Below are 25,049 nucleotides of genomic sequence, written 5' to 3'. Positions count from 1 at the left end.
TTAAATAGCTGGGGTTTTCGGGCCATTTGATCCTTGGCAAAGTCTTTGAGAAAGGTGAACTTAGCCGTTGTGTTAGAGAAGGGGAAACTGAGGCCCAGAGAGCAGAGTATGAATCCTGCATCCTATTCTGGAGTCTGTGCTGGACAGTTCATCCCCGGGGCTGACAGTGGTGCCTCTGCTCAGCCACAGAAGTTAAGGGTCAGGGTTAATAATATCAGCTGAACTTCCAGATGTTTTTCGTGGCCTGTTATGAAGATACCTGGACTGTTCATATACCCGGGATAATTATAGTTGAGGACAACACTGGCTCAAGGAGAGGGATTGTCCCGCGCCTGCCGCGTGTCCAGGGTTGGTTTGACCCACTGTATCTGCTAGTTGCACTGTTAGTACATCAGTGCTCTGTGAGTGTCACCAGCCCCGTTTTAGAGACGGCCTAACTCAGTTGTAGTATTTGGAGGTAGCATGTAATAACCATAAGTGGTCAACTAATACCTGATTCCAATAAGCTGTGATCACACACTAGAATTGAGATGGGGAGAGCTGGCTGGGACAAACAAACCAGATTTCCTTTAAGGAAGACCTCTCGGGGTGGTGGAGGGGAGAAGTGGGTGTGTTTGAGGCCTCGGGTTTCAAATCGCTATACACGTTTCTAATGGTTTCCAAACGTACACTGCGTTTCCTGAGCCCAGGAGAGGTGTAATTAAGGGTAATAGGAGCCAGCCCTGCCGTTAAGTGAGAACATGAACGGCAGAGCCTGCAGCAGAGCAGCATTTGGACGCAGCTCTGCTTTTCCACTGCAGGGGATCCGTTTGCTGTGTGCACACACAGCCCTGCTGTTGGCAGCAAAACATCACAGCAGGATCCAGCCTGTGTTAGACAAAAGCTTGAAGAACTGTACCATTCTCTGACCGGGCAGAAACACCAAATCTGCAGACTTTGCAGACCAATCTAGGTGCTTTCCTCCCAGGTTTTACATTCCAGTATGTGTATTAAAATCCTCCAAATATATTAAAACTGTATCCTAAGATGCCACTGCTTAAAAAGAAATGCAACAAGTCAAGTGCATCCACACTGTTCCAGTTGAGTGTATTTCTTTCCATGTGATAAATTCGTGTTTGCAGCAAGCCCACGTCCTGGTCCAGTTCATTTCAACCTGTGTTCTTGACAGGTCGCGAGGATACTTGAAGTCTCTGAAGAGATGAGGAAGAACATGGGCATGAGCTCAGGGCTGGAGCTCATCACCTTGCCTTATGGCCACCAGCTGCGCCTGGACATCATCGAAAGGTGAGCACTGCTGCTCTGCATTTACGGCACTTTCAACTCCACAGGCTGCACAGCCACAGGTTTCAGAGCTGGGAGAGGCCAGGCACCCACCACCCCAGTTCTGCCTCGCTTGAGGGTGGGTGGCCCAGAAGCCGTAGCCAGAGAATTCCTGGAGAAGCTCAAAGAGACAGCAAAGAGGAAGTCAGGGAACAGAGAGCACGTTCCCGTCCCTGCTCCAGGAGAAGGTGGAGGAGCGGACAGACGACCCGCCTGGGAGCACAGCTCACCACGGCCCCTGCCAGCCTAGGGTGGGAGCAGTACTGCAGGCAGGCGGAGCACGGACGCCATACCACCTCCAGCCCGGCTCACTGAGCTGCGGCCCCCTTGTCTCTGGAGTTCAAGACTGCTTTAGGAATTAAGTGGGAGTTTGTGGGGGAGTTGGGAAGAACAGAGTCTGAACAATGTTTTCTCTGAAGGGAGGGCAGATGGGGGATCAGAGGTCAGGGGATGACGGAACTCAGGCCCCGGCCTCTGAAGCATCACTGCCCTCTTCTCACAAAAAGCCAGGGCCCTGGCTGTCCATTAAAACCCACTCACTTGAACATCGGATATTGAGAAATTAGAAAGATGTAAGTAGTGAGGCACGTTTTTAAGAAAAGAAGCACTAGACTAGATTCTCATATTACCATAGAAGTTGGCCTTTTCGACACAAAAGAAAAGATAGTGTTTTGTGTGTGAGACTATCTTGTTATCTTAAGTTTTCTGTTTCTCCAACCAGGTTCCCAATTGCCACAACACACATGTGGTCTTTAATGGACAGCCAGGGCCCTGGCTTTTTGTGAGAAGAGGGCAGGGGTGATTCAGGGGCCGGGGGCCCGAGTGCCGTCATCCCCTGCCCATGGCTTTCCGTGATGTTCTGGGTCACAGCGCTGTCCAGTACAGCAGCACTCTGTGATGGCAGAAATCTCATTACAGCAGCCACTAGCCACATGTTGCTACCGGGCACCTGAAATGTGGCAACTGAAGGATGCAGTGTTTTATTTTACTGTGTACTATTTTAAGTGTAAGTAGCCACATGTGGCTAGTGGACAGTGCAGTCCTAGGCTGTCAGCCCCTAGAAAGTGAACATTGTATTTTAAGTAGCCTGGGAGGGTCGATAACAGCTGCTTTCAAGGTTACCTGACTATGAAGCAGATAAAATGGCTCCAATACTGCTATTGCCTTGGCTTCACAGCCACAGATGCAGCCCGTAGGAAACATCGAGAGTACCAAATGGAAGACTTCTGGGAGGCAGGAGGACAGGAAATGGCCCCTGATGCCTTTGATCAGAGGCCAGGGTGGGTGCTTGTTGGCCTGTTGTTCAGTGTCTTTGGGCAATTGTAGGTCCGACTTCCGAATTTCCCTGCTTTCCCTGCTCAGACTGTTCTAGATGCTAGCCCCGCTCTCCAGGCGTCCTCCTCCCTCCCCATGCCGCAGGGGCCTGGCTTCACATTTCCACTAACTTTCCCTCCTTCCTGGTCTGGGTCCGGTGGTCATCATTTCCACAGAGACAGCTGTGCTGCCAAGCGTCCCAGCTTCTCATGTGATACATTTCAGCCTGAAAACTCCCCAGTCGCAGGCCTTATTTTATCAGTGTCATTAGGTGTGTTGGGCATGGATTCTAGGCCCAGGCTGAGGTCAGCAGGCTTGAGGCTTCTCTCTGGGCTATTTTCTGACTTCCACTCTTGTCTACATCCGTTTCCTCTTTCTCCTGATTGCCGCCTGCCTGGGGTCTGGCTCCTTGGCTTGTTTCCTGTTCAGGGCTGACCTGTGGGATCTACCTGCTAGGGCTTGGAGGGCTGTTTTCTCCATTACAGCGTGTTTACTAAATAAAGGCCAAGCAGTCCTGCAGGATCAAATGACATTATTGTGTTTGAGAATTGAATACAAACTACCCTTCATTTTAAACTTACCACTTCACCCATTCCAAGCCTAGCAAGCAGAGATATCCTTCGTATAACGTTTAGTGCCTCCCCCTGCCGACCCCGGGAGCTTCTGCTGTAGGGCCGCCTTGCTGAGCTGGTTTCCTCGTGGTGGTGTATGCAGGAGTCTTGAGGCAAATGTTGGTTAAACGAATGGATATAATTACGCAAATAGCTGTTGATATAATGCCAGGTCTTAAAGAAGTAGAGAGCCTGTCTTTTATTAAGGGCCATTAAAACATAGGAAAAAACACTGAATTAAAGAATCAGTTGAAGGCAACATGGGAAGTTAGTTTACTACTAAACATCTAAAATGTTTGGCTCAACCTTAACAGTTTGCAAATGGGTAACAAAACTCTTCAATAAGTACAACAGATAATAAAAATATACTTTAAGCCTATTTTAGGATCCATTAATTAGGAAAGATAGGAAATCAGCAAAAAAAGATAAAGAAAAAGGAAAGAGAGGCCAACAGGCAAAAGGGACCAAGATACAGAGGGAGAGATGCACATATAGATACAATTTTAGTAGCTACTATTTGCTGGGTGCTGTGGTGCCAAGCGCCTTAATTATCTTTACACACACACAGTCTTTCTCCCAACAACCCTTGTTCCCATTTTAGAGATGAGGAAATGGGGGAGTAGAGCAGTCAGGTAACAGCCTAAGGTCACACTCAGAGCAAGCACACCGCATACCCACATGTGCAAACACTCACAGACAGCAGAGCCCGTTACTGATTTAACAATCATTAGAGAAACTAGTAATGCTAAGCACTAGATGAATCACACCTCTCTTTGCTCTAGAAGAGTGAGAGAGACACCAGCACATGTGGGCACAGAGAGAAGCATGGTCTTGGAGTAACATCCTTAACTGTGAACTTTCAGGACAAGGTGGCCCAGTTTCAAAGGCAAAGTCTCATTGTTTCGACTATCGCTTTGAATCAGGGCTTCACCTCCAGCACTGTACCAGCGCCTGGAGAAATTTACCTGAGGCTACTCTGGCCCAAGGCAGGAACTCCTGGTCCACAGGAGGAAGGAGAGGCGGGTTTACAGGCTGTGCTGCTGCCACCAGGAAGGAGACCTCTCTGCGACCCCATTCATATTGGTCCCATTGTCTGTAGACAAAAGACCATTCTGCTTCCTGTTTTGGGTCTGCGAGGTTGACCTGTGTAGTTCAGGATGAGAAAAGGGAGGATTGTTGGCAGATACAAGATTTCAATTTTATTAGGTCTGACCTTACAGGGATGTCCTGCTGGTCCACTGTTGAGTCTTTGTCCACATCTCCATTCCCTTTCTGGCCCCTTGACCGGAGCCACAGACACTCTGTTCTTAGCTCCTCATTTCTTTCTTTGTTCTGACATCCACGTCGTCTTCCTGAATCAAGCATGTTCTCTCATTTTTCTGTCCCTTGCATCCCCCAGTCCAGGGGGCTCAGTGGAGGTGGCCCAGGGCTTCCCTGAGGAAGGGATTCCCCAGTGTGTTGGGGGACCTGGCGTCTCCGCAGACCTGTCATGGTGGAAGGTACAAGGAGCCACTTGCACTTTTGAGCAGCTTCACCCCAGGAGGGCCCTCTTCACATCCCCTGCTCCAGGGCTGAACAGCCCTGTGCTGGGGCATCTGTCCTTTTTGACTCTCCATAGGACACCCACTGAGGCCTCCCCGGGGCCCTGCTGCAGTCAACCTGAATGGGGGCGATCTCTCTGTTGAAATCAGCAAGCAAACCGGCTGAGCTGCCAGTACATCTCAGGGCGATAGCAGCAAACGGTGGAAAGCCAGTCCTTGCCCTGGCCCATTTGGTTTCGTTTCCTCTTAGTCCTGTTGGCCCTGGGCCTGACTGCTGTTTTCCTCCCTCTCAGACACAACACGATGGCCATCGGCATTGCGGTGGACATTCTGGGCTGCACGGGCACTTTGGAGGACAGAGCAGCCACCCTCAATAGGATCATCCAGGTGGCAGTGGAGCTGAAAGACTCCATGGGGGACCTCTATTCTTTCTCGGCCATCATGAAGGCCTTGGAAATGCCGCAGGTAAATTCTCGCTTGCTTTGTGCGGCCCTGTGGGCCTGCGTGTACTTAATGTTCTGCAAAGTGGTCTGCAAGCTCATGCTTAGCAAATCACAGATGATTTTAATTAACCTCAAAAGGTAAATCGTATCTTAGTGAAAGCTGCTTTAATTAGGGGGCAAACAAGAGCAGTGTCCCAAGTATTTTGGCTCTGTTTTTAAAAACAGCAGATAATTGCTGACAACCTACACTTTCTCTTTGATATACGATAAGAAGAGTCATCCTCAGGAACTATAGATATTCCTGAAGGACCAGTTAGGATGATCACGTCTGGCGTGGGTGTGTTGTATAAGAAAGAGGCTGCTTCTGTCTGGGTCACCGGACGTGCGGGCAGTTTGGGGTAATGACTGACAAACTGGGACGTTTGGGGAACTGATCTCTAAGAATCCCTAGAGTGATTTATCTCAAAGTATTTCCTCAGATCACCTAAAACAGACTCTGCTGTTAAAAAATTCAGATTCCTGGCCCATCTGCTATATAACCCCCTAAGCAGAGTTTCTGAAATCAGGCACTTTGAATTTATCTGCTTTGACAGACTGTTCTTAGGAGGAGGGCCAAAACTGAAAACCTGTCTTTGATGTCGAATGGACCTCACAGAGGAAAGTGGTCCTGTTGTCTTGACGGCTAGGAGTCAGCTTTCAGACTTCCGTCGTGTTAAGCCCTAGGTACTCGGCGACTTCGAGTATGAGACCACAGTCCCACAAGCCCAGTGTGCAACCCCTAACACCAAAAGCGCAGCTCATTTAGCTTGTCTGTTTCACAGCCACAGATTGTCTCTGAAATCCTGCCGGGTGCTCACTGAACATCCACCATTGCCACTGGGGCACCGTTGCTAAGTCAGGGCATGTTAGGAACATAATTTCCTTGCACGAAAGCGAGGTCACCTTTCAAACAAGAAGCTGAAAAACCTCATGCTTTCACCAGGAAATTTTGAGAGGGGTCAATGCCAATTATCATATACCAAGAGCTTTCAAAATTCTTTAGATGCACTGGAACTGTATAGGGGTGATATTTGAAATAAGCAAGTTCAGCCATATTTTCATGATATACTGACTTCTGCTATACTAACAGGAGTTATAATTTTTCATTTGGGTGTTTTTAATTTACATCATATTTATTTCCTCTTATCCAAAACTGCCTATAATTTTGAGGGCTAACAGGCTAGCTGCATGCATAGGCCCCCCAGCCCAGAGCTTTCTCCGAGAGTAGTGAAGGGGGTGTTTTGTGGCATTAACAAGGTTGCTGTCCATGACATCAAACTCAGCAATTAGGGACTTACCCCAAAGCACCTAAACATGCCTTTATAGATGGCTGCCTCCCCCCCGCACAGCAGCATCAGACTCCTCCCTTCTGGAGTACTTCAGCAATGAGGGGGCAGAGTCCTCTAGGGTGTTCAGGGCCCTGCTTGGGGAGGGGAGTGGCAGGCCTAGGAAAAACCCGAAAGGAGTCATGTCATTTCTGTGCGCCATCATCTAAACCTGCTCCTTCTCTTCTCAGCTTCTGGGGTCAAGAGGGAGCATCCAGGAGATGGGCCTAGCCCAGAGACAAGGGCTCCTTTCAGAAAGGCGGACGCTTCAGGGAGGGGGAAGAGAAGAGAGGGCGGGGTGGTAGGAGGCCAGAGGAAAAACAGCCACATCCTTTCCTTCCCAACAAATCTGCTGATGGTGATCCTTTCTCACCTTCCTCTTGGAATACACAGGGAGCTCTTAGAGCCCAAGGAAATGAATTTCAGCTCCGCCATTTAGTGGCTATGAAACCTTGAGCAAGTTACCTAATCTCTTCTGTTTTCTGACCTGTAAAATGAAGCCAAAATACCTGCCTCATAGGGCATGGTGAGGATTAAATGAAATTCCTCAAATACCTGACAGAGTTGGCTCTCATTCCATAAATATTAGTTCCCTTCCCTCCTTCCTTGTTTCATGCAGAAAAGGTCAGACACGGGCTTGCTGGTTTTAAGGTGTGAGTGGGGGACCATTTATCTAGGGCAGTCAGAGTCAGTGGCATATGTTGGTTTTGACTAAATTGTTCCCAAAGAAATGAAAAGGAATGAGTAGTGGCATCATATGGTCTAGGCAATTTTCCACGTCTCAGACTTTATTACTTACAAGTAACATTAAAATGCTGTATGTCATATTCTACATCCTTACATCAGTATAACCTCTATGGAGGACAGTTGGCAACTCCTATCAAAATTCAAAATACATGTATTTTTTGACGCAGTAGTTCCACTTCTGGAAATTTATCCTCCAGATATTTGGTAATAGAAAAATATGTTTAAAGCGCTTATCTACAGGAAACTAGTTAAACTATGGTTTATGCATAAATGGAACACTAGGCAAAAGTTTAACAAAACAAGACTGTTCTATGCTGTTTTATATGTACTTACACGGAACAATTTCCAAACAATGAACAGAAAAATATGTGTAGTATGATACGCATTTATTGTAAAAGGTGTGTGTGTCTCATGGGTTATTAGAACAATGTGGAGCAGGGTTGGGGTGGGGATTGGCTTTTCTCTCTATACTCCTTTCAACTGCTTTGAGTTTTTACCATGTACCTCTATCACCCATTCCAAAATCTAAGCAAAAAGGTAGTTTTAAAAAGAGCCTTTTCCAAAACGATAACACCTTTCTTTCTTCCAGATCACAAGGTTAGAAAAAACGTGGACTGCCCTGCGGCACCAGTACACACAAACCGCCATCCTCTATGAGAAACAGCTGAAGCCTTTTAGCAAAATCCTGCACGAAGGCAGAGGTGAGCACAGGATCAGGACAAGGGGGTCTGGTGGCAGCTCTGGCAGTGTCATATCTGTTCTGGTTTGACTGAAGCATTTAGCAGGGCATATTATGAGGCTCTCAGTTATGTGCAGGACTGTTGATGGGTCACCAAGGCTTTTGTCAGATGACAGCATTGCTTTGTAGGTCTGCAGTTGCTAAAACAAGACATAGGCTACTAGTTACCTTATTTTGTGCTTAACTTTATAAATTGAGGTGTAATTTACATAACATTATATTAGCTTCAGGTGTACAACGTAATGATTTCATATTTGTATATGTTGCAAAATGATCACAATAAGACCAGTTAATATCTGTTACCATGCATGGTTACAAAATGTTTTTTTTCTTCTGATGAGAACTTTCAAGATCCACTCTGCTAGCTACTTTCAAATATGCAATACAGTATTATTAACTATAGTCACCATGCTGTACATTACACCCCCCAGGACTTATTCACTTTATAACTGGAAATTTGTACCTTTTGATCCCCTTCATCCATTTCACTTCTCCCCCTACCCCAACTCAGGCAACCACCAATCTGTTCTCTATATCCATGAGCTCAAAGGGTGTTTTTGTTTTTGTTTTTTTTAGGTATCACATGTAAGTGAGCTCATATGGTATTTATCTTTTTCTGTCTGACTTATTTCACTTAACATAATGCCCTCAAGTTGCATTCATGTTGTTACAAATGGCAGGATTCATTATTTTTTAATGGCTGAATAATATTCCATTGTGTATATATGTATGTGTGTGTGTGTATACACACATGCATCTTCTTTTTTTAACTGAAGTTATAATTGATTTACAATGTTGTGTTAGATTCTGATGTACAGCAAAATAATTCAGTTATACATATATATGTATCATTTTTCATAATTCTTTTTCATTATAGGTTATTACAAGATATTGAATGTAGTTCCCTATGCTATAAAATAGGACGTTATTTATCTATTTTATATATAGTATTTTTTTTATAAATTTATTTATTTTTTGGCTGTGTTGGGTATTCATTGTTGCACTCAGGCTTTCCCTAGTTGTGGCGAGCAGGGCTACTCTTGCTTGCGGTGCATGAGCTTCTCCTTGCAGTGGCTTCTCTTGTTGTGGAGCACAGGCTTCAGTAGTTGTGGCATGTGGGCTCAGTAGTTGTGGCTTGTGGGCTCTAGAGCGCTGGCTCAGTAGTTGCGCACGGGCTTAGTTGCTCTGTGGCATGTAGGATCTTCCCGGACCAGGGTTCAAACCCGTGTCCCCTGCACTGGAAGGCGAATTCTTAACCACTGCACCACCAGGGAAGTCCCTATATATAGTACTTTGTATCTGCTAATTCCAAACTCCTCATTTATCCCTCCCCTTCTTTCCCCTTTGGTAAACATAGATTTGTTTTCTATTACTGTGAGTCTGTTTCCATTCTGTAAATAAGTTCATTTGTATCTTTTTTTTTAGATTCCACACATAATATCATATATTTGTCTTTGACACACTTCACTTATGAAGTATGGTAATCTCTATGTCCATCCATATTGCTGCAGATGGCATTATTTCATTCGTTTTTATGGCTGAGTAATATTCCATTTTGTGTGTGTGTGTGTGTGTGTGTGTGTGTATACCACATCTTCTTTATCTACTTATCTGTCGATGGACATTTAGGTTGCTTCCATATCTTGGCTGTTGTAAATAGTGCTGCTGTGACCACTGGGGTACATGTATCTTTTCGAATTAGAGTTTTCTCTGGATATATGCCCAGGAGTGGGATTGCTGGATCATATGGCAACTCTATTTTTAGTTTTTTAAGGAACCTCCATACTGTTCTCCATAGTGGTTGCACTAATTTTCATTTCCTCCAACCGTGTAGAAGGGCTCCCTTTTCTCAACACCCTCTCCAGCACTTATTGTTTGTGACTTTTTGATGACGGCCATTCTGACCAGCGTGAGGTGATACCTCATTGTAGTTTTGATTTACATTTCTCTGATAATTAGCAATGCTGAGCATCTTTTCATGTGCCTATTGGCCATCTGTATGTCTTCTTTGGAGAAATGTCTATTTAGGTCTTCTGCCCATTTTTTGATTGGGTTGTTTGTTTTTTTGTTATTGAGTTGTATGAGCTGTTTGTATATTTTAGAAATTAAGCCCTGTTGGTTGCAGTGTTTGCAAATATTTTCTCCCAGTCTGTTGGTTGCCTTTTCATTTTGTTTATGGATTCCTTTGCTGTGCAAAAGTTTATAAGTTTGATTAGGTCCCATTTGTTTATTTTTGCTTTTATTTCTATTGCCTTGGGAGACTAAGAAAACATTGCTATGATTTATACCAGAGAATGTTTTGCCTATTTTCTCTTCTCAGAGTTTTATGGTGTCATGTCTTATATTTAGGTCTTTAAGTCATTTTGAGTTTTTGTGTATGCTGTGAGGGAATGTTCTAAGTTCATTGATTTGCATGTAGCTGTCCAGCTTTCCCACCACTTGCTGAAGAGACTATCTTATCTCCATTGTATATTCTTGCCTCCATTGTCAAAGATTAATTGACCATAGGTGTGTGCGTTTATTTCTGGACTCTGTATTCTGTTCCATTGATCCATATGTCTGTTTCCATACCAATACCATGCTGTTCTGATAAATGTAGCTTTGTAGTATTGTCTGAAGTCTGGGAGGATTATGCCTCCAGCTTTGTTCTTTTTCTTCAGGATTGCTGTGGCAATTCTGGGTCTTTTGTGACTCCATATAAATTTTACAATTATTTATTCTAGTTCTGTGAAAAATGTCATAGGTAATTTGATAGGGATCACATTAAATCTGTAGATTGCTTTGGGTAGTATGGCCATTTTAACAATATTAATTCTTCCAGTCCAAGAGCATGAGTGCACATCTTCTTTATCCATTCATCCATTGATGGACATTTAGGTTGGCTTTTACAAATAATGCTTCAGTGAATGGGGCAGGGAGGTGGTGCATGTATCTTTTCAAATTAGTGTTTTTGTTTTATTCAGGTAAATACCCAGAGGAGAAATTGCTGAATCATATGACAGCTCTATTTTTAACTTTTTGAGGAACCTCCATTTTCCATAGTGGCTGCACCAATTTACATCCCCACCAACAGTGCCCAAGGGTTCCCTTTTCTCTGCATCCTTGCTAAAACTTGTTATTTGTCTTTTTTATAACAGCCATTCTAACAGATGTGAGATGATATCTCATTGTGATTTTGATTTGCACTTCCCTGATGTAGCTGTCCAGTATTCCCAACACCACTTATTGGAGAGACTGTCCTTTCCTCGGTGTATATTCTTGGCTACTTTGTCACAAATTGACCATATGTGTGTGGTTTTGTTTCAGGGCTCCCTATTCTGTTCCATTGATATATGTGTCCGTTTTTATGCCAATACCATGCTGTTTTACTATAGCTTTGTAATGTAGTGTGAAATCAGGGAATGTCATGCTTCTAGCTTTGTTCTTTCTCAAGATTGTTTTGGCTCCTTGGCATCTTTTGTGGTTCCACATAAATTTTAGGATTGTGTTTGTTCTATTTCTGTGAAAAATGCCATTAGAATTTCATAAGGATTGCACTGAATCTATAGATTGCTTTGGGTAGTATGGACATTTTACCAATATGAATTCTTCCATTCCGGGAGCACAATATCTTTCCATTTATTTGTGTCTTCTTCAGTTTCTTTCATCAATGTCTTACAGTTTTCAGTGTACAGGTCTTTCATCTCTTTGGTTAAATTTATTCCTAGGTATTTTGATCTTTTTGATGTAATTGTAAATGGAATTATTTTCTTAATATCTTTCTGATAGTTTGTTATTAGCATATGGAAATGCAACAGGTTTTTTGTATGTTTTGTATCCTGCAACTTTACTGAATTCGTTTATTCTAACAGTTTTTTGGTGGAGTCTTTAGGGTTTTCTATATATAATAGGTCATCTGCAAATAGTAATAGTTTTACGTCTTCCTTTCCAGTTTGGATGGTTTTATTTCTTTTTCTTCCCTAATTACTCTGGCTAGGACTTCCAATACTATGTTGAATAGAAGTGGTGAATAGTCATCCTTTTCTTCCTGATCTTAGAGGGGAAGTTTTTAGCTCTTCATCATTGAGTATGATGTTAGCTGTGGGCTTGTTATATATGGCCTTTATTATGTTGTTGTACATTCCCTTTATTCCTGCTTTGTTGAGTTTTTATCATAAATGGATGTTGAATTTTGTTAAAAATAATTTGATCATCTTAGTAGATGCAGAAAAATCATTTATCTTTCTTTTATTAATGTGGTATATCATAATGATTTGTGAATGTTGAGCCATGCTTGCATCCCTGGAATAAATCCCACTTGATCAATGTATATGATCCTTTCAATGTACTGAATTCAGTTTGCAAATATTTTGTTAGGATTTGTGGATCTGTGTTCGTCACAGATATTGGCCTGTAATTTTCTTATCTTGTGGCATTACAAAGGTTACAGTCCAATAGGACCCATGGGCATAATAAGCCCCATTGGCCATCAGAGCTAGGCAATTTAGAGGTGTCCTCTGGAGGCAGCTGGAGATATTGGAATGCCGGAAAAGGGTATGAGCTACTTTCTGGGATATATCAGTTAGGTGGAGCAAGGCAGAGGGAGAGCACAAAGATTGCGTCATCCATTAGCCTCCATTGCTGAGAGAGCCTCGTAGGTCCCAGTTGTTTGCCAAACCAGAAGCCTGCCTCTCGGGCTAAAGCTTTAAGATTAGCAAATGAGCCTCATTTGCATAATGTCCAGGCACCTCTCAATTGGCTGCCTCTGCACTGAGCCTTGGGGCAGGTGAGTCCAAGCTTGCAAGCCCTTTAAGACCTGTTTCTCAGATGATTATAGCCTTGTGGGTCTTGCAGACATGAGTACTGTTGGTTTTCAAAGTTAGATGTTTTGGGGGCTTATCTTTCAGGTGCTGGTCTTAAAAGCTGGGGTACCCCATGTGGGGTTCAAGCCCTTTGCTCCTCAGGGAGAAGCACCAGGTTTCGAGTTCCCTCCCGATTGTGGGTCACTGTGCCAGGGGTGGGGTTTATAGAGAGAGAGTCTCCCAGCCTCTCTTACTTGCTTTGATGTCGACCTTCTCTCATTTATGCATTCGGACAGTTATTCAGACAGTTTTTAGTTTTTTTCCAGAGGCAGTTGTTCCATATTTAGCTACAGATTCAGTGTGTCCACAGAAGGAGGTGAGCCCAGGACACTCCTATGTTGTCATCTTCAACTGGAACTCTTTGCGCTTAACTTGGAAAGAAAGCATGACGTGGAAAACTTTACCCCTTGTTTTTCAGAGTCTACGTGTGTTCCCCCAAACAATGTATCAGTCCCACTGCTGATGCCTCTTGTGACCTTAATGGAGCGCGAGGCTGTCACTTTTGAAGGAACTGACATGTGGGAAAAAAACGACGAAAGCTGTGAGATTATGCTGAACCATTTGGCAACAGCCCGACTCATGGCAGAAGCTGCAGACAGCTACCGGATGAATGCTGAGAGGATCCTGGCAGGTAAGAGCTGGTTTCGGTAAGCTGTCTACTCTGCACAGTAATTGGAATGAAGGAATGAAAAAGCATGGGTGCTCTCAATAAGAAAGAGACCAAGTAGGAAAGATTAAGGCATGGGAATTCCATTTCCTGTATGGTTGATCACTACTTACTCTTAGTTCCTGTCTTAGGGATCCTACTTCTCCCTTGCTTTTACATATTCTCTCTCTTGTGCCAGTGGTATAAACAGAGAGAAAGGATCAAGAAAGAATTTGTTAGCTTGTTTACCATTAGTACCTCTGATAATCACTATTAGAAAAGGTGATGGGCCAACATGAGGAGTTGGGAGTTCTATGTGACTTATCTGTATTCCTATTTCTTCCCAGACACACTGGCAAGTGAGCTCCCCTGCTCTTGGCGTCAGAGGGTTCAACATAAGCAAAGGCACTGAGAGAGCTTGGAGAAAAGTATGAACCACAAGTACTTGGCTTTGTATTAGTGTAAAGTGTGTCTTAAGGAGTGGCCAGCTAGGTTAAAGAAGAAGGTGGATACAGGTGGGAAGGCCTTCCATGTAGGACTGTGGCTGAGGAAGAGCCAGTGAAGGGTTTTAAACATGGGAGGATGTTATCACATGGTCAGATTTGTTTTCAGTCTGCCATCTTTGTGGAGGAAGGCAGGAAGACTGAAGCTTGCAAGCAAAAAGACCATTTAGGAAGCAAGTACAAGAATAAGGGCTTTACCAACACCAGTTATCAGGGGTGACTATTTTCTCTTCCTCACTGTATAATTTTTTTTTTTTTTTTTTTTTGCGGTACGCGGTCCTCTCACTGTTGTGGCCTCTCCCGTTGTGGAGCACAGGCTCCGGACGTGCAGGCTCAGTGGCCATGGCTCACGGGCCTAGCCGCTCCGTGGCACGTGGGATCTTCCCGGGCCGGGGCACGAACCCATGTCCCCTGCATCAGCAGGCAGACTCTCAACCACTGCACCACCAGGGAAGCCCCTCACTGTATAATTTTTAACAGTCTTCAAGGGCCCACAGTTTGATCCACAAGGTTAAGAACTATATGGGGCAGAAGAGGCCTATTATTTCAACCTGAAACAAAGTTGTTAATTCAGAACAGAATTTGGGACTGAACAGTTTGCACTGTGTCTGCTGTAGGTATAAGCACTACATACCTGTTTCTTTTCCTTTCCTCAGAAAGTTCTTCAGGGTTGGCAGTGTAGGACTCAAACCATAAAAGCCTGTAATTCAACTCACCAGATACTGGAATACCTGCTTATACAAAACCAATAAGTATATTACATTAGATGTTGCCTAAGCCAATATATTAGGGTGGATTTTGAGAAAAGTGTGCTCTAAGCTGTTCTACAGCAAATCACCTTAAAGGCATCTGATGGTATTTCTCAGTTGATCCTGCTACTGGTTTTCATAGCAAGTTCTCATTGCTAGAAGTGACTGTGAGCCCAGTAAGGGCAGAGATTTGCTCACCAACATATCCCAGCACTCAGCCCAGGGTAGGGGCTCAAAGCATATTAACTGAATGAGTGGAAGTTGTCATCTGGCCTCTGGCTGGTTATCTGCCAAAGATATTTTGGCATCACATGCATGAATGGAATAGAAGCCTTCTATAATCCTCTCCGTCACGAAGATACTATGGTCTAGATGATGAGAATATATTTAATGACAGAGCCAACTACTCCAGCAGTAATCAAGGATGAGAAACATATGCCTGCATGACGCTTTGGCTAGAGGTTCCCCTGCTCTAATAGAGTTGACTGAGCATCCTTGGCCGTAAGTAGAGCAGATCTTCTCTTACAGAAGAGAAAAGAGAGTTGAGAAACAGGCCCACACATGTGACTGTAGATTGTTTTCTGACAACAGTGTCAAGGTAATTCATTGCATAAAGTAATCTTTCAACAAATGGTGCTGGAACTACTGATTATCATATACAAAAAAAGAATCTCAATCTTTACGTCACAGCATACACTCAAAATGTAACAGCTAAAGTGTAAAGCTTCTATAAGAAAACATAGGAGAAATTCCTTGTGTCCTTGGGTTAGGCAAAATTTCTTAAGATACAAAAAGCATGAACCATAAAAGAAAACTGATAAATCAGAATTTTACATTTTGCTCTTTAAAAGTCACCATTAAGGAAGTGAAAAGGCACACCACAGACTAGAAGAAAATATTTGGCAAACAAACATACATCAGATAAAGGACTTATATCTAGAATCTAAAGAAATCTTACAACTCAAGGAGAAGAGAAACAAGATTTGAATCAACGAAAGATTTGAATAGACACTACACCAGAGTGGATATACAGTGACAATAAACTACATGGAAAAATGTTCAAAGCATTAGTTATTACGGAAATGTAAATGTAAACCACAGTGAGATACCACCACGTGCTATCTAGAATGACAATACCAAGAGTTGACAGCTGGACTCTTCACATGTTACTGATGAGAATATAAAATGGTAAAGTCATTTTGGAAAAGAGTTTGATGGTTTCTTTAAAAGTAAACATATATTTACCATGTGACCCAGTAATTCCACTTCCAGAGAAACGAAAACAAATGTCCACTCAAAGACTTAATCACAAATGTTCACATTATTCGTAATAGCCAGAAACTGGAAACAATCCAAATGTCTTATCAGTTGGTAAACAAAATGTGGTATGTATGTCCACATAACTGAATACTACTCAGCAATAAAAAGGAATGAATTATTGATAACTACAACAATATGGAATAATCTTAAAAACATCATGCTGAGTGAAAGAAGCCAAAGTGAAAGAAGCTTGACATTAAAAAAAGTCCATGTTATATAATCCCATTTATATCAAATTTCTACAAAAGACAAAGCAATAGTGATGGAAAGCAGATTAGTGGTTGGCTGTGGTGTGGGGTAGGTACAGGGATTGACTGCAAAGAGGTACTAGGGGATTTTCTACGGTGATTGATGGAATTGTTCTAAAGTGGTGGTGATGGTTGTGCAACTGTATAAACCGCAGCTAAAATGGGTGAATCATGACAAGTAAATTATACAACAATAAAGCTGTTAAAAAAAAAAGGTACTTTGAACACTCCTTCTCACAGCACTACGGCCCATGGTGGCTTGTGCACACGTATTTTATTCTATCACGTCTTAGTGAGTTTACTTGTTATTCTTTCTCTGAAGGTGCTCAGGTCCTGGGGAGGGGGGGGCTCTGCCCACCTTTATATAGAGTAGATCCTATATTTTTTTTCCTTGGGGGCATTTTTTGAAAGTTCTGAGAGATGTTCATTTTGCTCCTACTTTAAAAACAAGCAAGTTTTCAGTCTATTTTCAACACTGTTTCAAGCAGAACTGAAGTAAGTTTTTTTGGTTTTGTTTTTACTAGGTTTTCAACCAGATGAAGAAATGAGTGAAATCTTCAAGACTGAATTCCAAATGAGATTGCTATGGGGCAGCAAAGGTGCACAAGTCAATCAGACAGAGAGATACGAGAAATTCAACCAGATTTTAACTGCCCTCTCACGTAAATTGGAACCTCCTCCTATAAAGCAGGCAGAGCTTTGATAACTAACTCTCCAGAGAACCTTAAGATATAATTTCAAGCTTATCCAGTTTCTTCTTTGAGAAAGCTTATCATTTGATAAAGTAAAGTAATAATGTGCAAATCTGACAATATACAAGCTTTTAGTATCCACAGGATATTAAACATGTAAATTGCACAGAGCACACTTATTTATGAATTGTTTAAAGTTACTACTGATTTTAAAATGAATGATAATTTATTAAGGTAACTATTGCTAATGCTGATCAACAAATTTAAGTGAAGACCCAGCTACATTGGCTGGTTGCTTTCTATTACCGAGGTATTTGACCATTTTAGTTTTAATAATTCCATGTCAGATAAGTGTAAATAGAAGAGTTTAAAAGCATGAAACATTTCAGAAGGTATCAGTTGTATGATATTCTTTAACTAAATATGAAAAATGTAAATAGTCATATGAAAATATATCTTTTTGTGAAACAGCTGTATCCAGTCTCTTTAATATTAAACAATTCATTGTAGTACAATAATTCTACCTCCTACCTTCCTGGGGCACCCTCTTCCCGTGCCACTACATCCTGATTGATGATAGTAAACCAAAATCAATGAGAGTGGTATGGAAATTTTACGGTTTCTGGCTTAGGGGACAGAGGTGAATACAAGGTAGAGCTGGCTCCAGAAGACCTAGGTTCCAACAACAGCTGTGGTGCTTGCTAGCAGTTGGACTTTGGTCAAGTTAACCTCCTCAAGTCAAGTCCCGTGTGCAGCACAGCGCCTGGTACAAAGTGAGCACCAGATGTTAGTATATTTCATGACATTATTTCACATATTTCAAAATAATTACCTTTTCCTCTAGCTGATAAGTATGAGTTTTCCAGATTTGTTTTCTAACTTCCCAAAGGGGATACTTTCTAGTTTATCAGTATCCACCCCAATTTTTTTCTATTGTAGAAAATTTGGAATACAAGACTTTAAAATATAAAATATTAAACTTCTATCACTCTGCCACCAACTGTCACTTATCAATTTGCTTTTTCTATTCTAAATAATTTGGGGACCATAGACAATAGTATTATATCCCACTTTTCTCAAATAAGTTGCAAAAATTTCACCATGACTGACAGCCTTTGAAAAAATATGACTGGTTCCAGAAGTTACACTATAATTTAACCATCACCCTATTATTGGTCATCTTGAATATGCCTGCCAGAACTAAGTACAAGCCTCTCATTGTGGTCTATTTAATAAAATGGAAATATTAGTTTCAAATCCTGGACTATTTCCATTAATGGGGCCTAGAATCATGAAGCCCTTCTCCCAGTTTTTAAAAGCCATCATTTTTTATTTCCTGAAAAATCCAAAGCACACTTCTACTTCTGGCAATATGATGGTTCAGATGCTCTTAGAAAACCCTCTCACTATAACTAAATTTTCAAAAACATACCTTTTAATGCACTATTAAGCTTGATAGAATGAACTGGAAATCCCCAAGGAAAAACCCTCTCCTCCCCACCTCACCCATCAAAAGGAACAGCAAAAATTTAAATCAACTCTGTAAGAGGAACTTAAAAACCTGGGTGGCCCTAGAGGCAAATACTGACATCAACTCGGCGATCGGGAGACAGTGTCTTAGCGGAGCTGCACATGAAATGCCTCCATTAAGTAGGGATCCTTAAAGGGTCCCTGTTAATAGGCTGGAAAAGAAATCCATCTGCCAGCAAAGAGAGGTTACCCAGGGAACAGGTACAAGAAGAAAAATAATGATAATGGTCTTTGGTGAGGATTTGTAATTACAAGCCTGTTCTCAAATAGGTCTGGAGTAAAATTCACAAAATTTACAAAACTCAAAACCAAGAAATTGATTTACAGTGGTAACATATACATATACACATACACACATATATACATATATATATATATATATATATACACACACACACACACACACACACATATGTGTATATACATATATATAAAAAAGACATAAGCAGGGCCTTCCTGGTGCTCAGTGGTTAAGAATCCGCCTGCCAATGCAGGGGACACAGGTTCAAGCCCTGGTCCGGGAAGATCCCACATGCCGCGGAGCAACTAAGCCCATGCGCCACAACTACTGAGCCTGTGCGCTAGAGCCCGTGAGCCACAACTACTGAAGTCTGTGCGCCTAGAGCCCGTGCTGTGCAACAGAAGCCACTGCAATGAGAAGCCCGCGCGCTGCAACGGAGAGGAGCCCCCCCCCCACTCGCCACAAGCAGAGAAAACCCGCGCACAGCAACAAAGACCCAACAGAGCCAAAAATAAATAAATTTATTTTTTTAAAAAAGCAAAATTAGGGCTTCCCTGGTGGCGCAGTAGTTGAGAGCCCGCCTGCCGATGCAGGGGACACGGGTTCGTGCCCCGGTCCGGGAAGATCCCACGTGCCGCGGAGCGGCTGGGCCCGTGAGCCATGGCCGCTGGGCCTGCGCGTCCGGAGCCTGTGCTCCGCGGCGGGAGAGGCCACAGCAGTGAGAGGCCCGCGTACCACAAAAAAAAAAAAAAAAAATTAAGAAAAACCACACAAGCAGAAGCAGTGCCATGAAAAATAAAATGCTGGGGAAAAAAAGATTTAGAACCCCAACACCTTCAGATGCTGGAATTACCATATTTTGAATGCAAAGCACTCATATATGGATGTGTATAAAGAAAACATGAACTCAAACAGGAAATGAGTATTAAAAATGATCAGAGTTTAAGAGAAACTAAATATACGCTTTAGAAATGTATAATAATGAAATCAAAAATCCAATGGATGCTAATAATAAACAGAAGATTAGATCCAACTGAAGCTTTAAATGAACACATAGACATATCTGAAGACCATGCCCAGAATACAGCAGAGATAAGAACAGGAAAAACAGAAGAGAAAGATTAAAAGAGTTACATGATTTGAAATAGAAGGACCCAATGCATCTCAGTAGAGCTCAAGAAGGAAAGGGAGGTGGGGAGGAAGGAATTCATCCAGAAGAAAGGTCTGAGATTTAAGAAGGATTGGTGAGTAGAGAAACTGCTAAACTTAGAGGTGTATCCAGACAAACACTAAAAATAGTATCTACTATGTGATGTTAAAAAGTCAATTAAAACAGTAGCACAAACCAGGAGTGGGGTGATCAGTTACTAGAGTTCTGATAAAGTGTTATTCTTTTAGTCAGTAGAAGGATTAAGATACTGATTAGCTTTAAGTAAGTATGCAAACTATCAAGGTTAAATACTACAAGAACAGAAATTACAAAGTTTCAAACTAGTAGAGGAAAAAAATGGAGAATACAAACAAAAAATATGAGACATCGAAAAGTGAAATGAATAGCAGCACAAAGATGGCAGAAATAAGTCCGAACTCATCCACAGTCATTATAAATGTAAACAGACTGAACCCTCCAGTTAAAAGTCAGAGATGACCAACTAAATTTAAAACAAAACCACCTGGACTTCCCTGGTGGTGCAGTGGTTCAGAATCCACCTGCCAATGCAGGGGACATGGGTTCGAGGCCTGGTCCGGGAAGATCCCACATGCCACGGAGCAATACAGCCTGTGTGTCACAACTACTGAGCCTGCGCTCCACAGCCCACGAGCTACAACTACTGAGCCCACGAACCACAACTACTGAAGCCCGTGTGCCTAGAGCCTACGCTCCACAACAAAGAGAAGCCACTGCAATGAGAAGCACGCACACCACAACGAAGAGTAGCCCCCGCTCACCGCAACTAGAGAAAGCCCCCGTGCAGCAATGACGACCCAACACAGCCAAAAATAAAATAATTTTTTTTAAATCTTATACTATTTACAAGAGACATAAAGCATAAAAATACATAGAAATTGAAAATTCTTTTAAAAAGGTCAGGATAATTATGAGAGAGGGAACAGGGTATAATTTGTGAGAGGGATGTGGTGGGTTTCTGAGGTGCTGGTAATGCTTTATTGCCTGACTCAAAAGTTATTGACTTTCTAATAACTTAAGCTGTACATTTATGTTTTATACATTTTCTGAATATTTTATAATAACACGTTAAAACATTTTAAAAAATATGTGATACCTAGGCATATTTGTAACAAAATATGAACTTGGTGAAAAATTTTTTTAACTTTATTCTAAAAAATCTGAAAACCACTGAAAAGTAGTAAACGAAGGAACCATGCTCATAAACTAGAATATTCAGTATTAAAAGATACTAGTTCTTAAAACGATCTATAAGCTCAATGCACTCAATGCATTTGAGTGCTCAATGCAATCCCACTCAAAATTCAATACGACTTTTCAAGCTAACTTGATAAGCTTTTCCTAAAACTTTAATGGCAAGGAAGTCAAGACCATCCTGGGGAAATAAGACGGGGGGAGGGGGGAATCTGTTCTACCAAATATAAAAGCTCATGATTAAGTTACAGTAATCAAGAAACTATCATTAGAAATTTGACATATGACAGGAGTAACATTGCCCATCAGTGGAGGAAAGGATGATTTTTTAAAATAAATAATTCTTGAACTGGTTAAGCAAATGAAGGCGGGGGGCGGGGATGTTCCTTACTTTATATCATACACCGAAATAAAATCTAGATGAATTAAGATCCCACATGTGAAAGGCAAAACCGTAACACTTTTAGAAAAAAATACAGAATATCTTTTTTACTTTGAATGAAGAATTTCTCAAACTAGATAGTAAAGCATTAAATATGAAAGATTGATCAATCTACATTAAAATGAACTTCTATTCATCAAAATATATCATAGATAAATTGAAAGAACTGAAAGATGGTATCAGCAACACATAAAAATAACAAAGTATTAGTATGGTAGGCAGCCTCCAAGATGGCCCCAGATGTTCCCTGCCACCTGATGTTGACATCCTTGTGTTGTATACCAGGGTTGGTTTGCATCACCAAGTACATAGAAGTAATGGTATTCACATCTGAGATTAGGTTATAAAAGACTGCAGATTCCATCCTGAGTTTTTCTCTCTTGGATCACTCACTGAAGGAAGCAAGATGCCACACTGTGAACATCCCTATGAAGAGGTCCACAGGGCCTGCCAACAATCATGTGAATGATCCTGGAAGTGGACTCTCCAGTCTGAGTCAAAGCTTTGAGATGATTGCAATCCTGGCCAACACCTTGACCGCAACCTCCTGAGAAACTCTGAGCCAGAGTCACCAGCTATGTTACACAGCAAGAGATAACTAATACTATTAGCATCTTTAATACATAAAGAACTCCCATGAATATATACGGAAAGACACCAACCAAAGAATAAAATGGGCAAAAGATATAAACAGGCTTTTCACAGAAGAGGAAACACAAATGGTAAATATGACAAGATGTTCAACTTCATCAATAGTCAGGAAAAAGCAAATTAAGATTATAATGAAATGCTATTTTACATCCATTGAACTATAAAAAAATAAAAAGAAAATAAAATTTTAAAGTCTTACTCCTAAGTTGTTGGTCAGGATATGGAGAATAAATAACCCTTATACACAACTTGTAGTTATGTAAAAATGTTATACTTACTTTAAGGGGAAAATGCGGCATTACCGTTTTAAATTTAAGATAAATATAACCCATAACTCAGCAATTCCTCTCCTAGGTATAGATCTTAGAGAAACTCTTGTATCAGTAAACATGCACATGGATGTGCATAAGAGCATTGTTCATACTAGCAAAATTCAGGAAATAGCCCAAATGCCCAACAGGAGAATGCATAAATTCTGTATATGTATATAATGGAATACTATACACAGTAAAATGAACTATGCGTAAACATGGATAAATCTTAGAATACTGTTGAGTGAAAAAAGCAACTCTCAGAAGATACCATGCAATATGCAAAATATTTAACAAGTGGGATATTAATAATACATAAATCATGAATTAATGTACAAATCAATGTGCAAATCAACAAGTAAAATAATCCCCTTTATTCTTTAAACTACATAACACTGTTTATCAAGTGATGAAAGTGGCACAATTCATCAATCACTAATAACTTCCAAATAATTTGATTGAATAGTTGAGCTGGTATAATTTTTTGCTCGACATGGCTGCTATCAGCTGAACAATGCCTCCATGATTTAACACAGGGCTGCAAACTCTTCCAATGACTTCCCCCTTTCAGTTGCTAGTTATTAACTTACTAATGTGTTGTCTGGCAACTGGAGAGAGAGGACATGCAGCTGATCCTCATCTCATCTCATTGGACAGAATAGTACCATCTGGATGCAGGCTGTATGCCAAGAGACAGTGGCAGGAGCACCCCGCTAGAGGAAAGAGAGTAGAGAATGTGAGGAAGAGGGAGCAAGTTGGGTGTGGACTGATGATCCTGGTTGCCAGAACCGGGAGCTTCTGTTTTATGTCTGTCTCATTCCACACCCAAGACTGTGTCCCCCACATTGGCCGACTAAGAAATAAGCAATGGCTGGTTGGTGCCAGTCATGATTTAGGACAAAGGCAGAAGGAGAAAGCGGGGAGAATAAAAATAAACTGAGCCAGTCTACTGGGGCTTCTGCAGGCCCTGAGACCAAGCAGTTTGGTCTGCCCAGGCAAGTGAGAGTAAAGCTGAACTTTTAGAGGTTAAGAGAGTGGACACTGTGATACTCCTGTCTGAGACCAGCCAGGGGAGCAGCAGTTGTGCTCTCACTTAGCATACTCTTCTGGGTATTAAACAAAGGCTGGTAGTTTCCCTCTCCTCATACCTCTTCAATGAACAAGGCAGGCTACCCTCCACCACAAAATAAGTTGCCAAATAAAACAAAATGTTAAAAAAAAAAAAATCTAAAGGGCCATTACTGCACCACAAGGGGCTATGTCCCCAAACACCAGTGTCTACCCACACTCCCTTCCAGTCTCCCCAGCTGCTACCAGAGCTTCGATGTGTCTCCTCCCCTTGAGCAAGATGAGGCATTTCTTTGGAGGAAGAACAGAGGAGGTCGGCCTCAGCTTAGTTGTCCAGGGCTTACAAAGGGCTTACGAAACCAAGGGTTTATGAAACCAAGAAGATTCCCCAACACCTGAAATAATAGTATATCTACAGTAAGCCCTTCGACTTTGTCCCCAGTGCTCAAACCAGAAATGCATCAGTGTCATGTGTGATTTCTGAGATAAACCACATGTAGTGAAACTTATACGATTAACTAGTTTTACTACTTTTCAGAATTATTTTTTACCCACCAGTAAGGAAATATTTCTACAGCATTAACTGTGGCTATATCAGTGTGCACTGGCTGAATATGAGCCCTGCTCATAACAGAGTATAAAACCATCTTTACGGAGCTCAAAAACATGGAAAGCTCATCAGGTTTAGAAAAAAATATACATGTGATAAAAATGAAGAAAAAACAATAACCATGAAACTCAGGATAATGGTTATCTTTGAAGGAGATGGAGAGGATAATTTTCTATTTCTTGAGTTGACAGATTTATGTTTATTTTACAATGGTTCATAATATACATATGTTTTCTACAAGAAGTTCTCCTCAGAGGTGACATTTCGCGTCTACCAAATCAGCTTGTTGCAAGCTCCTACTCTCTACAACAATGCTCTCACAATCTTATAAAAATGAGTATGAAATCTTGTCAATTACTGAAATTGTGCTGAAATCAGGACAATTACGTCTGTAGAATTTCCCATTTGTATCTAAAGAAAGGAATGAGGCTAACTAGACATGACTTATTCTTAGGACCTAGGTCAGTTGCCCATTACATTTTCTCTTAAATGCTGACAAAATTATCTAGCACTTTTAAGAGTTGTCAAACTTCCCAGAACTTACTCTTCAAAATCTATATTTTCCAATAGGCAGAAGGCCTAAATAGACATTTCTCCAAAGACATACAGGTGGCCAACAGGCACATGAAAAGATGCTCAGCATCACTAATTATTAAATGCAAATCAAAACTACAATGAGGTACCACCTCACACCCATCAAAACAGCCATAATTTTTTTAAAAAAATCTACAAATA

The 25,049-nt window shown here is 41.6% G+C and overlaps 2 protein-coding genes across 4 annotated transcripts in view; one reads left to right on the top strand and one right to left on the bottom strand.

Moving 5' to 3' along the window:
* Window positions 1-17,549, top strand: part of BCAR3 (BCAR3 adaptor protein, NSP family member) — a 117,028-nt gene extending 99,479 nt beyond the window's left edge. For 2 of the 3 annotated variants that reach the window (XM_027114365.1, XM_027114366.1), the window contains 5 exons: window positions 1,169-1,284; window positions 5,080-5,251; window positions 7,930-8,041; window positions 13,339-13,551; window positions 16,911-17,549. In XM_027114365.1, the coding sequence (XP_026970166.1) occupies window positions 1,169-1,284; window positions 5,080-5,251; window positions 7,930-8,041; window positions 13,339-13,551; window positions 16,911-17,089 (792 nt within the window). In that variant the 3' untranslated portion in view covers window positions 17,090-17,549. The remainder of the gene's footprint in view (window positions 1-1,168; window positions 1,285-5,079; window positions 5,252-7,929; window positions 8,042-13,338; window positions 13,552-16,910) is intronic. The other variant, XM_027114367.1, reaches the window with a different exon arrangement.
* The window catches only part of FNBP1L (formin binding protein 1 like), a 138,930-nt gene continuing 121,915 nt past the window's right edge, over window positions 8,035-25,049 (bottom strand). Inside the window, exons 15-17 of the mRNA XM_027114368.1 lie at window positions 14,704-14,800; window positions 13,115-13,291; window positions 8,035-8,219 (exon numbers count right to left, since the gene is read on the bottom strand). Of these exons, the coding sequence (XP_026970169.1) occupies window positions 13,288-13,291; window positions 14,704-14,800 (101 nt within the window). The 3' untranslated portion in view covers window positions 8,035-8,219; window positions 13,115-13,287. The remainder of the gene's footprint in view (window positions 8,220-13,114; window positions 13,292-14,703; window positions 14,801-25,049) is intronic.

Source organism: Aethalodelphis obliquidens, unplaced genomic scaffold (assembly GCF_003676395.1).
Source record: "Aethalodelphis obliquidens isolate GAN/ISIS:26980383/991018 unplaced genomic scaffold, ASM367639v1 scaffold13, whole genome shotgun sequence".
NCBI classification, from domain to species: Eukaryota; Metazoa; Chordata; class Mammalia; order Artiodactyla; family Delphinidae; genus Aethalodelphis; species Aethalodelphis obliquidens.
The sequence above is the reverse complement of the archived record's forward strand: the minus strand, read 5'-3'. Positions and strand labels throughout refer to the sequence as shown.